The 14,153-nt window shown below is 46.0% G+C and overlaps 1 protein-coding gene and 1 pseudogene across 2 annotated transcripts in view; one reads left to right on the top strand and one right to left on the bottom strand.

Annotated features, from left to right (window-relative positions):
- Positions 1-279: 279 nt before the first annotated feature.
- On the bottom strand, positions 280-7,478 carry PDCD5 (programmed cell death 5). Its single transcript, XM_080552301.1, has 6 exons — positions 7,336-7,478; positions 6,400-6,440; positions 5,567-5,628; positions 2,001-2,092; positions 1,692-1,763; positions 280-1,299 (listed from the first exon to the last, which is right to left on the bottom strand). The coding sequence occupies exons 1-6, from the start codon at positions 7,399-7,401 to the stop codon at positions 1,255-1,257; spliced, it is 378 nt and encodes a 125-aa protein (XP_080408427.1). The 5' UTR covers positions 7,402-7,478; the 3' UTR covers positions 280-1,254.
- A 4,353-nt stretch (positions 7,479-11,831) lies between these two features.
- Positions 11,832-14,153, top strand: part of LOC308176506 (neural-cadherin-like) — a 69,812-nt pseudogene continuing 67,490 nt past the window's right edge. Inside the window, exon 1 of the transcript XR_013956147.1 lies at positions 11,832-12,945. The product of XR_013956147.1 is annotated as a neural-cadherin-like (transcript). The remainder of the gene's footprint in view (positions 12,946-14,153) is intronic.

Here is a 14,153-nt window from a genome sequence, read left to right as displayed (position 1 = left end):
AACTTGGGAATAGGAATATGAAACATGGATACTTAAGATACACCCAAAGAGAAAACTTTTCAACAATCTGTGACCACACCTTGAAAATCTTCACTGATAAAGGGTCATTTTAAAGTCTAAGTAATTTAGCATATACCCATGAAATTACTGAAGTTAAGGAAGCCTCATTGTAAACAAAAACAAACAAAAAACAACTAGTCTACTCCAAACCAGACAAAAATAACTGTTTAAATACTTTTTAACCACATTTGCACAAGATGAAGAACACACACACTAATGCTCACTTGAAAGGATTTTATTCCATTCCAAAAAAAACACTGCAGTTGAGATCATACATGTTTCTATTTAATAATGTCAGAAAAGGGCTTTGTGGTAATAGTGTGTTTATCAGCACAACATTACAGTATTTATCTAGCATCTTTCCATAACCATATTTTTGAACAAGTGTACAGCACAAGTTTTACTTTATGCATGCAGAGTTGCAGAAAATTTAGGAAAACTGCCTTTTTTTTTTTTAAGTTAGGAAACACTCCAGCCATTTCACAAAATGGAGGTAGTTTTAAGAATATACAATAACAAGTGCCTGAACAGTGCTATATTACACAGTTAATTTTAACTTGCTTTTTTTGAGATAGCTTGATAATTTCATAGGGAAACAGTTCATTTATGGGTTGGTAACAATTTTACACAGACTGCCTGATAAGATGCCCTCTGATCCACATACCAATAATCGCCACTTTGAAACTTTCACTTTATTTTGTAAATTTCCAGTGAAGACTTCAGAGTCAGAGAGTTGCTGGAGAGGCTTCCTTCAGGGGCTCAGGAAATCTTGTTTCTAACAGTTTGTAATTTAGACTCTGGAGCTAAGTCTTTTAAACTCCTATAGGGACTGGCTGTTCCAAGCCTTACACTTAACATGAGGACAAGTTAAGGTACGTCCAATAACAGTAAGTTAAGGGTGTGCAGGTGCTGAAAGCACAGCTTACGCACTGAGTAAGGGGCAACAAAACGTTCATGCTAATGAAGCAGTGGGGAACTCCACACTGCTCAGGCTTCTTATACTACAAAAGTTTAAGTTATAAAATTCCCTTCTCAGGTGTATTTTACAAGACAAGTTCATTTGTTTGGCCTTTATATAGATTTATATTAAAAAAAGTAAAGAAACGTAAACATTTTCAGGTTTTCCGTTCTGCCTGACAACTGTTGCCCTTTTTCAGGCCATTTACTTGGCAGACAGTCTAACAGTAGTATTTATTAATCATCCTCTTCATCAGAATCCAATACCTTCCTTCTGTTGAACTAAAATGAAATATACAAAGTGAAAACACAAGGGTCACAGTAAGCCCAACATAGAACAAGCCTTTCAAACTCTGCCCACTTAACAATTAATATATTACAAGGAACAGAAGAGTCACCCCATCACAACCTTCCAGTCCCCACCTGCCATAATGGTACAGTACAAAAGCACAGCAGTCTGTCTCACAACAAAACACCAATATCCCAGTGCTAATATCTGCAAATTAGATTATTGAGAAGGACTTCTATAATATAATCCCAATACTTATCGGTGTGTGTAGCAGTGATGGTAAATAAGAAGTTCACTTCTATGCTGAACTGAAATGGTATACTACATGCAGTTTTTCTGCTCTCTTTTTAACTATTTAAAATTATATTTAGGAAATGAAGGTTACCTTTACTGTTGTTGTCTTCTCTGTTTGCTGACTCGCTTTCTCAAGTATTTCTATCAAAACTTGTTCTGTTATCTAGGGAAGAAGTAATATAAATACATTCTGAGAGATGTTTAGTAACAAAAAAACTGAATTACACTTTCTCTTCTTGTAAAAGTTGTTTGATAGAATTCTGTAATAGCCTTCAGAAGTTCTTAATTGCCTTTTTTCAGTTAATTTGCAAATATTAAAAACATTCAATATTTTTGAGGGAATTAGGTTTGAAAATGAATGTATGTGAGAAAATTAAAAAAAAAAAAAGCCATAACTCACCTTTCCAGGTAGCTGTCCATATCTTGCCATCTGTATAAGGTAATTCTCTACTGCTTTTGCTTTGTCTGGTTTCACAAGTGCCAGATTGCTCACTGCAATAAAAACAGGCTCTATTCAATCATACCTGAATAGCTTCACTAGTAACTAAAGAGTGACAAAAGTCCTTATGACTTCATGCCAGGGTAGTGAAATATAAATCAAAATCACAGAATCGCAGAATTGTAGGGGTTGGAAAGGACCTTGAAAGATCATCGGCTCCAACCCCCCTGCCAAAGCAGGTTCCTTAGAGCAGGCTGCCCAGGTAGGTGTCCAGACAGGCCTTGAATATCTCCAGAGGAGGAGACTCCACAACCTCCCTGGGCAGCCTGTTCCAGTGCTCCGTCACCCTCACCGTCAAGAAGTTCTTTCTCATGTTGGTGCGGAACTTCCTGTGCTCCATCTTGTGGCCATTACCCCTTGTCCTGTCCCCACAAACCACTGAAAAGAGGTTGGCCAAATCCCTCTGTCTCCCACACCTCAGGTATTTATACGCATTGATGAGATCCCCTCTCAGTCTTTTCTCCAGGCTGAACAGACCCAGGTCTCTCAGCCTTTCTTCATAGGGAAGATGCTCCAGGCCCCATATCATCTTTGTGGCCCTCCGCTGGACTCTTTCCAGGAGATCCCTGTCTTTTTTGTACCGGGGAGCCCAGAACTGGACACAGTACTCCAGGTGAGGCCTGACCAGGGCAGAATAGAGGGGGAAGATCACCTCCCTTGACCTGCTGGCCATGCTCCTTTCAATGCATGCCAGGATCCCCTTGGCCCTCTTGGCCACCAGGGCACACTGCTGGCTCATGGTCAACCTGTCATCCACCAGGACTCCCAGGTCCTTCCCCTCAGAGGTCCTCTCCAGCAGGTCGTCCCCCAGCCTGTACTGATACGTGCGGTTGTTCCTTCCCAGGTGCAGGGCTCTACACTTGCTCTTATTAAACCTCATTTGGTTTCTTCCTGCCCATCTCTCCAGCAGGTCCAGGTCTCGCTGAACGGCGGCACAGCCTTCTGGCGTGTCAGCCACTCCTCCCAGCTTTGTGTCATCGGCGTACTTGCTGAGGGCAGACACTGTTCCCTCATCAAGGTCGTTGATGAAGATGTTGAACAAGACCGGACCCAGCAGCGACCCCTGGGGAACACCGCTAGTCACAGGTCTCCAGTCAGACTCTGCGCCGCCGATCACCACCCTCTGAGCTCGGCCAGTCAGCCAGTTCTCAACCCACCTTACTGTCCACTCCTCTATCCCACACTTTCTCAGCTTTGCTAGCAGGATGTCATGGGAGACAGTATCGAAAGCCTTGCTAAAGTCAAGGTAGATGACATCCACTGCTCTCCCCCATCTACCCAGCTGGTGATGCCATCATAGAAGGCAACAAGGTTGGTCGAGCACTACTTCCCCTTGGTGAATCCATGCTGACTACTCCTCATAACGTTCTTCTCTTCCAATTGCTTGGAGATGGCATCCAGAACAAGCTGTTCCAACACCTTTCCAGGGACAGAGGTGAGACTGACTGGCCTGTAGTTTCCCAGATCCTCCTTCTTGCCCTTCTTGAAGACTGGAGTGACACTGGCTATCCTCCACTCTTCAGGCACCTCTCCTGTTCTCCAGGACCTTTCAAAGATGATAGAGAGTGGTTCGGCAATCACCTCTGCCAACTCCCTTAGCACACGTGGATGCATCTCATCGGGACCCATGGATTTGTGTGTGTTGAGCCCACTCAGACGCTCCCAAACCACTCTCTCGTCAACCAGGGGGGAGCCCTCCATTTCCCAGACCCTTTCTCCTCCCTCCAGGGTTGAGGAGTCCCGGGGGGGAGTCCTTGAAGCAAAGACTGAAGCAAAGAAAACATTCAGTATCTCCGCCTTCTCGGCGTCTCCCATTACCAGGACACCCCCCTCGTTCAGCAAGGGACCCACATTATCCCTAGTCTTCCTTTTACTGTTTACATACTTAAAACCTTCTTATTGTCCTTTATCTATTTTGCAAGCCTCACTTCTAGGTGGGCTTTAGCCTTCCTCGTCGCGTCCCTGCAGGCCCTGACAACACTTCTATACTCCTCCCAAGTGGACAACCCTTTTTCCACATTTCATAGACCTTCCTCTTCTGATCTTGTCGATGAGCTCCTTGCTCATCCACACAGGTTTCCTGCCCCCCTTCCCCGATTTCCTACTCTTAGGGATGCACCGATCCTGAGCTTGGAAGAAGTGCTGTTTAAACGTAGCCCAGCTCTCACAAGCACTCTTGCCTTCTAGCAACCTAGCCCATGAGATACCCCCAAGCAGGTCCCAGAAGAGGTCAAAGTTGGCTCTCCGAAAGTCCAGGGCAGCAATCTTGCTTTTAGCCTTACTTCTTCCACCGAGTTCCATCTTGAACTCCACCATCTCATGGTCGCTGCATCCCAAGCTGCCCCCAACCTTCACATCCCTAACAAGCCCATCCCTGTTGGTAAGGACAAGGCCCAGAAGCACCCCCCCCTCATCAGCTCCTCCACCACCTGCGTCAGAAAATTATCTTCAACACATTGTAGGAACCATTTGGACTGTGCGTGCCTGGCCGAGTTGCTTACCCAACAGATGTCTGGTTAATTGAAGTCCCCCATAAGAACCAGCGCCTGGGATCGTGAGGCTTCTACCAGCTGCTTGTAGAAGGCCTCATCGACCTCCTCCTCCTGATCTGGTGACCTGTAGTACACACCCACAACAGTGTCTCCCATACCAGCCCACCCCTTAATTCTCGCCCACACACTATCCACTTGTCCTTCACCCTCCCCCAGGCTGAGCTGGGTATACCCTAATTGCTCCCTCACGTAAGGGGCAACCCCACCCTCTCGCTTTCCCAGCCTGTCTTTCCTAAAAAGGACATAGCCCTCCATGACAGCGTTCCAGTTATGCGAGCTGTCCCACCATGTCTCTGTGATCACGACGAGATCGCGGCCCTGCGACTGAACACAGATCTCGAGCTCATCCTGTTTATTTCCCATGCTCCGTGCATTGGTATACAGGCACTTTAGGGAAGCAGCAGGCACAGTTACCCCTTGGAGGGATGCAAGAAGATTCCGGATGGGGTAACGGGATCATTACCTTCTCTGAGGAGCCCTTGGACAATCCTATGGGACAACTCAGAGGTTTTTCCCTACTATCTTCAACAGTGTCAGCAGTGACAAGTTCCCCCAGCCTTTCTCTGTCACTTCTAGCTCCCCTCACTTCCCCCGTCAAACCAAATCCCTTCTTCAATATAAGACAAAGATAAAAAAGCTGTATTTTTTTACATATTTCTTTCTTTAAATACTTGTTCTTAACTAATTTTGAATCACCACAGTTCCTACTATTAGTTCAAAAAAATTGGATTAATGTCATTCAGAAATCAGTTAACCACCCCCTTCATTGGTATCACCAGTTAAAAAGCTGTAGCGGTTTCCACCTCAACAATGTTTTCTATTTTAGCCTCTATACAGGCATGTATGTTCTTGATTTAAGCAGCACTGAGTACATTAGGTGAGAAGTCTTTATTAGAAAGTTACTTGGATACTTACATCTCGCACGTGCTGCTTGATCGAGAACTTGAGCTAAAATAGTATTTCTTATTTCTGCTTCCCTGTAACAAAAAATTAGCTACACATTAAAAGTGGGATTTCAAACACCTAAAATAATACGCGCAATACAATAAAATTTACAGAAGACTTTCCATTCATGTAAGTGACTTTTTGAAGTCCCTTCAAACCCTACATTTTATATGGTTTCTTCTATAGCGTTTTCTGTCATGGAGAGCTGTACATACATCAGCAATAACGTTACTATATAGCTGACAACTTATTGCAAGAAATTGAGATGGAGTTTACTACTTACACCTTATTAAAGTTGATTATTACATCCTGCTAGAAAAACAAAAGCCACGCTACCCCCTGTAAAGATTCTAAATTAATTTCCATCTAGAATTTCACGTAAGATAGTCTGTTAGAGCACGAGTAACAAATAGTCTGTGCAACTCCAAGATGGAACTAAACCTCATCATTTATTTAGCAGTTTTCAGTAAGTCTTCATGTACTTACTTGCCTAGGTGTTCACAAAACCGGAATTTTACTTTCAGTATTTCAGTTAATACAAGCCATGACTGTGCGCTCTCACCTCAACTTCTCACAAAAGTCTGGCTCTTTAAATATATAATTTTACTTTGAAAAGATGAAAATTTACTTTTTTTTTTCCTTCTTAAATCTCTCACATTTCTGTTTCTTTGCTGGTGTTTTTCCAAGATCAAAAAATTCAGACAAGTATTCCAAAGAAACACAATATTAAAAAAGAAGTTAGGAAAAGATTCAAAACTGTTAGATTTAAGACACTACCGAAAGTCAACAGTTCCCATTTATACCTCTGTTTTGCTTCCTGTTGTGACGGATCAGCAGAAGAATCCTAAAGAATGAGATCAGAATAAAATACTATTATAATTCAAGGACATTCCACACACGACAACAAGTTTAAGTATTTTAGCAGAAATCAATATCAGCCAAACCTGCCTGACCACAAACTAGATCCTAAAAATAAAAATCTACTGCCCTAGCAAATACATGTGCCACACTAGTTGTTGCTTTCCTCACAAAGCAGTAATGCAAACTAGTCTGGTGACTGCTGCTACTGGGTCTAGCCACAGATTGTTCTAGGTTTGGAGATTAAAAGGCCTCCTGGTTAAATCTAAGACAATAAACTTCCCTGAAGTCCAGAAAACAAAGACATTAAATCCTTTAAAGCAACCTATCGAGAAATGCAATGCAATGCTTTGCATTTATCAATGCAGAAAAAACACAATCCTATCAGAGGATTTCAGGACTAAATTGGCAGGTAACTATTCAGAAGTAATAATGAGATTAAAGTGAACCTAACGTTGCATCTGCACCTCAAATTTTACAGGTGACACTTTAAAGCGTGAGAGCGGAATGGGAAATCTGAGACACTTCAGCTCCCAAAACAGACGTGACTGAAAAGACAGATGGCAGGGACCCACACCGCTGCGGGTGGCAGGGACAAAGGCGGGCAAAGACTGCGGGCAAAGACTGTGTGCGGGGCCTGGCGGGGCGGGCAGCGCCCCTCAGAGACCTCCTGCTCCCCCAGCAGCAGCACCAGGCGGCCGGGGGCCGCCGCCAGCACCTCGAGGCCGCAGCGCAGGGACCGTCAGGCCGCTGCCGCCTGACCCGGCCCGGGCCCGGAGCTTTCACTCAGGGGTACACCGCGCCCGTCCCCGCCTTGCTGATGGCAGCGGTGGGACAGACCCCACAGCGGCAGGGAGCGGGGTCCCCCGTCCACGCCTTACCCCGTGCTTGGCCTGCAGCTCGGCCAGCCGCTGCTGCCGGAGTGCCTCCAACTCCTCGTCCGCCATGGCTGAGGGCGGGCGCCAAGCCCTGCGCCTGCGCCACCGCTGCCAATGCGCGGCCGAACGCGGGGCTTGATGAGGGGGACCGGGGAGCCGCGTGGGGCCGCCCTGGAGGCCGCCCGGCCCCGGCAAGAGTGGTAGTGCGGGGGGCTGTGAGCCCTCACGGGGGTCTTTTTCTGTCGGGGGTTGCTCCCGTCGCTCCCCCACACGTCGAAATGGTTCTTTGTCCCGATATTGAAGGCTCCGTGCTGGACGGAGCAGCTCACGGGGGAAAAAAAATTCCCGCTGGGCTGAGGGATGGTCCTTCAGCAGGTTGCCGTGGGCAGCGTTGCCCGAGCTCCTGGTCAGTGAGCTTATGTCCTTGAGACCTGTCCGGCTGGTGAACCCGCATGCAGTTCAGTTTCTGTAACATGACTGCAGCTGTAGCAGTGGTGGTGGCGTGAGAAGAGCATGTAGGAAATTACAGCTCCTTTTTCGAGGGGGGCTGACACAGCTGATCGATGCTCAGGGAGCCCGAATCAGGCCAAACCAGGCCAGGCTGCCTTGTGGCTCTGCTTCCATGAGGGGTGCTTATCTTATGCCAGGTAAGCTGCTACTGGGCAGGCAGAAACAGTTTTGCTTTGATGTGCCCGTTTGTCTGTATTGGTGCAGCTTGCCATAATAGTATCATAGTGCTTCAGCAGTGTCTTCATCTGTTTTCCTTAAAAAAAAAAAAGGGGGGGGGGAGGAGGCAGTGCTTTGGTTATGCTTCCCACACGTGCTGCCTTGACTTATTTCCACAATTTGTTCAGCTGTGACTCCCCAAGGAATAACTTGCCATGCTCTTACCACACCTTTCCAGTTCAATCTGTGGTTGGCAATTAGGACTAAAAAAGAATGAAATGATACTGCTTCCTGCCCCTCAGTCATGAGGTCTGGCCCTCTCAGGAAAGAAACCAAGGGTGTAGGAAGCTGACAAAAGGAGCCAGCCTTCATCAGACTGGTGCATTCATTTTGGTACAAAGTCACTCTAGTATCTAGTCAAAGTGGCTGTTGCAGGCACACTCCCTTGAGAGCTTCCGTCACATCAAATGGGTAACTGTCATGGAATCATACAATTGGAGAACGACCTGAGTTGGATCACTGAGTTCAATTTTGATATCTGAGATTATACCTTTTGATGTTGATCATTCACGTGTTCTTTTTAAAGGCTATATTTTTTTAGTCATACTTAAAGATTTTACTTAACTAAAGAAACAACCTAAACACCAAAAGCTGTTTTTTTTATAGGTAAGTCACAATTTTCTAAAAATAGAGGTTTCTATAGAAATACATTACCAAGTATTTCTAGTCTAGTTTTAAAAAATAACAAAAAGTATCAAGGGCCTGTCTCATTAATACTTTTAATTAAGACCTGCTGCAGTGAATGCAGAGACAGTTAATGGAGTGGGATTAATTTTCCTTGAGTGGAGCTTTCCATGCTTGCATGTTTGATGTGGGTAACATGAGCCTGTCAGTCCTCCCTTAAAACCTTGCATAAACCAAATAGCAACCTGTCCATCATGCTTATAACTCGCTATTGCTAAATTTAAAATCAGGGTCTGTTTCAGGAGCATGTGGATTTAGTTAGGTTTTGTTTTTTACTTCCATATTAGCAGCAGAGGGAGCCCTAGTTCTACAGAAGAGTATTTGTTGCTCATTACACTATAAAGCAAAAACCACAATCGTTGTTTTGCTGTGCAGTATGTTCTCACAGATGAAGCTTTAATCTGCATCGTACATCTCTGTTGCTGTAAATTCATGCTCCATTATACCACCATATGCTTTGATTCAGTCAGAGAAAGCTGCAGTAATCCTAATACTTCATCTAGCTTTACAGATATTTGTGTTGGGTGTTTAGTTGCATATTGTTTGCTCACACACTTAAAGGTTATGTCTTAATAAGTTGTTTTAAATGTTTTTTTTAGCGTGAGCTGGCAGTTGGTGAGTTTTTATGTTTTGAGAAGGTATCATTGTAGTTATTGTCAATTACAATATGAGTTTCAGGAATCAAAAAAGGAAGGTATGTTTTGTTTTAAAAAATCTGGAGGCATTTTAAAAAATTGGAGGCAAACGCAACCCAGTGCTTTGAGTTGTATTTCATTTTTGTCTAGTCAGCTGCCTAGTTTCTTTTTCATCAGCTTGGAGATTATATATCAATACCTCTGTAAGCTGAACAGTTGTGAATGTGGAAACATGAAGGAATAGATACAGGTTTTTCAAAACTGGCTGAGTTATTTTAAATTGTATGTAAGTGCTATGTAGTTGTTAACTACACTAGATATAAAACATACTGTGTAGAATATAAATGTTACAGATAGCTAACTACTATATACAATCTATATAATTATATATTGCTGTAATTATGTACTATAACATAAATTAGATATGTTATACATACTACATATAATCTCTCAACGATATAAATATATTTGGAGCTATAAGTATTTAGTATATACTTAAAGAAAAAGATTTTAAGGATTTTTTTGGGTATGTACTGTTTTGAGTTACTTTAAGAGACATAATTTTCCAGTGATAACTGGGCTATTGAACGCTTCTAAACTAAATAATCATTGAAAATTTATGCTTTGTTGCTTGGCCAATGAGGGCTTAAAAGGTGAAAAACGGGATTGTGTTGTGGTAGTTAAATTTTAAACCACTTTGTGTGGCTACTATTTTGTCCTACCTGAGACATCAGGTCAAATTTCACAGATATAAATGAATATCAGCAAATTCTATGGGAGTTAAAATTCATGTCATCAGAAGGCAAGACTTTATTTCAGACACTGGAGGGCCCAAGAAACATTTATATTTTTTTTCACAAGGTTTTGATCTCAATAAATAATACTTCTCTTTCAGTAATGTCTACATTAGCTTTATAATTATCCTTAAAAATTACACTGTATAATAGTAGTAACAAATGAATGGCAACAAATGAATAAGCTAATAAACAAAACATTCTCCTTCTATAAGCAATTGTAAATAAAATCAAATATCTACAGGTATGACAACACTGCAAAATCTGTGTAGTAGTTCTGATTGGGAGATAAGCTAGAATTCCTTGCTTGATTAAATCCTTGTTTAGTCATTTCTGAACTAAATTGTAACCATCTAATTAGTTATGTGTGTGATCACATCATGCCTATTCCAAAGGGAAGCCATAGAAAATCTTTCTTTTAACTCACATTCTATAAACACATTAAGGCTAATAAGAATTACTTGCATCTCAGCAATCTGCACAGGTGCTTCAGGAGTGGGCTCTAAATCAATAAATCCAGTCTTGAGAAACATTGTGCCCTGTTGAGGTCACAGATTTACAAAGATTTGTATGCAAAAATATAAAAGTACAAGAGAATAGTCCTGGAAATTGAATGACATGGACATGTGAGTCAGAGATGTGCAATCTCAGACTATAAAGGGCAGGAATAAAAGAAAAGAAAAACATTATTCATTAAATTTATGTTGATAGATTATTTTTTGTATTACATTTTTTTTTCCCAACTCTGGCATTCCTGAAACAATATACAGCAAATGTTTTGAAGGAATATAATCCATATGGTGCCATGAAATCTGCAGAACACGCTCAAACTTCTTCTTGTATTATACATGTAATAGTTTGATACTGAAGCCTGTAAAATCCTTGAGAGTATCCTAGAGAATTCAGTAGGAAGTGAATCAGGGCTTAAGTCCAACATCTGTAAAGTGCTTGAGTTCATTCCTGACTTTCAGCCTTTTGCAGTATTTCTTTAGGATTCTCATCCACGGATTTGCTGTGCTACAGAAGTGCCAATAGTTTTTGGAACCTGGCTGAAGTCATTCATGTGACTTTTATTGCTTAAGATGCTATCTTTGCCTTATTTTTTTAAACATTATATATTTTTTATTATTATCATGAATTTAAAGCATAAATGCTTTTGGTTTTTGGCCAAAGGCTTATACCTTAGATTGTTCATTCTCTTTCTGGGTAAAGTATCTGTGCTCATATGAAGCAGCTGTGTTTAATGAGCTGGAGCACAGCAAAACCAATAAAACGCTGCATTATCAGCACATATATGAAGTGAGGGGAGGACTACAACTTCTTTTTCAACTTAATTTTTTTTTAATTGTAATCATATCATCACATTCTTTCATAACAGTATTAGATGTATTGTAAAATTCCTGCAAGATGAATCGCTTATTTGTTGGCTTGATTCATGACAAATGTTGACTGTATTGTCCTACTGTCCTTTCTTATGGACTTTCATTCGTACCATACTTCAGATTCAGGCTGTCCAAATAAGCTTCAATAAGGATGGAGGCGGGACAAGCTGGGTTCGGGGGAGCTGTGGCTAGCGGGCAGCTCCCTTCCGGACGCCCCGCGGGGCTGTGCTCGCAGGAGGGCGCCGCACGGTGCCGGCCCCAGCCTCCGCCCCGTCCCGCGGCGCTGCCTCCCGGCCGGCCCGGCCCCGAGGGCGCGGCGATCGGACGCGGGGCCGCCCCCCCCCGCGCTGTCCCTCCTTCCTCAGTCCCGGCGCGGCTGCTCGCAGCGCCCCAGCGCCCGCCCGGCCGCCGGCATGGCCCGGCGCGCGGCCGTCTGCCTGCTGCTGCTGTGCTGCGCTCTGCCGCTGGGCTCTGCCCGCGCCGCCCCGCAGAGGACGCCGTCGTTCGGCGGGCGCGTAGCGGAGAACCGCCCGGCGGGCACGCGCGTACAGGGGCTCAGCGTCCCCCTGACGCGCCTGGGCGCCCAGCCGTGGTGTGCCCAGGTGCGGGGCCGCCGCTGGCGCCTGCAGCTCCTGGGCGAGGGCCACGCGCACTTCCAGGCGGCGCTGCACGCCCGCACCGCCCGCGTCTGGCTGCGCACCCGCCGCCCGCTGGACCGCGAGGCGCGCCCGCTTTACGCCCTCCGCCTGGCCTTGCGCTGCGCCCGCCGCCCCGCCGCGCCCGCCGAGCCGCTGGCCGCCCTCACCGTCCGCGTGCTGGACGCCAACGACAACGCCCCGCGCTTCGTCGGCGCCCGCCCCGCGCGGCTCCGCCTGGACGAGACGCTGCCGCTCGGCTCCGCCGTGTGGCGGGCGCGCGCCGAGGACGCAGACGCGGGTGCCAACGCCGAGCTGCGCTACTTCGCCCGCCCGCCCAGCGAGCACTTTTTCGTGGTGCCGCGTAGCGGGAGCGTGCTGCTCGTCCGTTCCCTGCTCCACCTGCGCGCCCCCATCCCGCTGCGCCTCTACGCGCGGGACCGCGGCCGCCCGGCGCTGCTCAGCGCCCCGCTCGAGCTTGAGGTGCTGCCGCAGGCCAAGCGTCTGCCCTCGCCGCCGGGCCCCGCCGACGGCCCTCAGCGCCGCCGCCGGGCCCCGCCGCTGTCGCTGTCACCGCCGGTGCCCGAGGACGCCCGCCGCGGCCGCCCCCCGGGCCGCTTCGAGCCGGCGGCCCCGGCCGTCGAGGATTCGGCGCTGCCTGTGGAGACGGAGAGCGACGCGGCGCGGCCGGCTGCTCGCCTGCACGGCCCCGGGGCGGCCGGCGGAGAGCGCCTGGGGCGCGGCCCGGAGCGGCAAGGTGGGTGCCGGGCCCCCGTCCCCGCGGTCCCCGTCCCTGCGGTCAGCCCCTCTCCTGGTCAGCAGCCTCGTGGTCCGCCTGCCGGTAGCGCTAAAGGTGCCGAGGACCACAGTTTGGTGAGCAGGGACCCGCAGCTGTGTCATGGCAGTTATCGGAAATTAGCAGCTTCAGCTCTTAAAGTTCTTTGTCGTTCATGCGCAGCATACAGCAAATTTATAGACAGTTAAATAGCAAAGAGTGTTACTTGTGTCATACACGTGCAGAGGTGAAGCATGCCCTGCTGCTTACAGCCGAGTGTCTTCCACTAAAACCCTTCCCGACCCTGTGCACATTCGGCTGGAAGCATGCAGCTAAAGTTGAGATTTGAGTCGGTGCTGAAGTTAGGCATGTCTGACTCACAGATACAATGCGAGTTTTTGCAACATTGGTGACTTTGTATTTGTGGCGGCTCTTTTAAAACAAAATATCAGACAAGTCCCATGTGCACCATTGAAATGTCACGCTTCTGATTTAAATTGCCATCAGCATTCGTGGAAGCTTACTCAAGTTAAATAGGATAGCTGATTTGATTTGTCTCTGACTGATTATATTTGGTACTTTTAAAACTTCTTTTTAGAAAAAAAAATGCATTGTCTTGGTTAATATTTTCCACCTATCAAAACGCAGCTTAGTTTAAGCATACTTTCAGTTCACTGGATGGTGAATATCTCTATCCTTTCCTGTCTTTTTGTTGTTTTGCATAACTGCAACTTTTGTTAATCACAGAGCAGCACAGGCAGGAGATGTGGAAAGCTGCCCTCAATATTCCTTTCCATCCCTCATCTTTTTGGTTTTCTGACTGAGGGGCAAGCCATAGGAGTGAGAGGCAGTTCGTTCCTTGGTGCCTATTAAATCCCTGAGGATGCCTGCAGGGATTCTAATTAGCGCTGACAGTTTCAGTGACACGGATGTATCTCCCTGTGAAGTGGGGCAAGATCACCAACTTGTTTCACTCAGGTCCTGAGCAACAGCTCTCAGATCTTGCTCTCGTTCATTTTTGACATTTGTTATGCTTATCACAGCATATTGATGTCAGTCCCTTGTACCGTGCTTGCACAGTGCTCTGGCTTGAGCTTTGGCTGCTAACCAGGAGGCTGATGGACCAATTTCCAGAACACAGATGCTTTCTGTGTCCTCTCTTCACTACTCAATCCTGAGCAAGGCTGTAC

This window comes from Anser brachyrhynchus, assembly GCF_964034855.1.
Source record: "Anser brachyrhynchus genome assembly, chromosome: 12".
Lineage (NCBI taxonomy): Eukaryota > Metazoa > Chordata > Aves > Anseriformes > Anatidae > Anser > Anser brachyrhynchus.
Note: the sequence above shows the minus strand (reverse complement) of the source record. Positions and strands in the feature narration are given on the sequence as shown.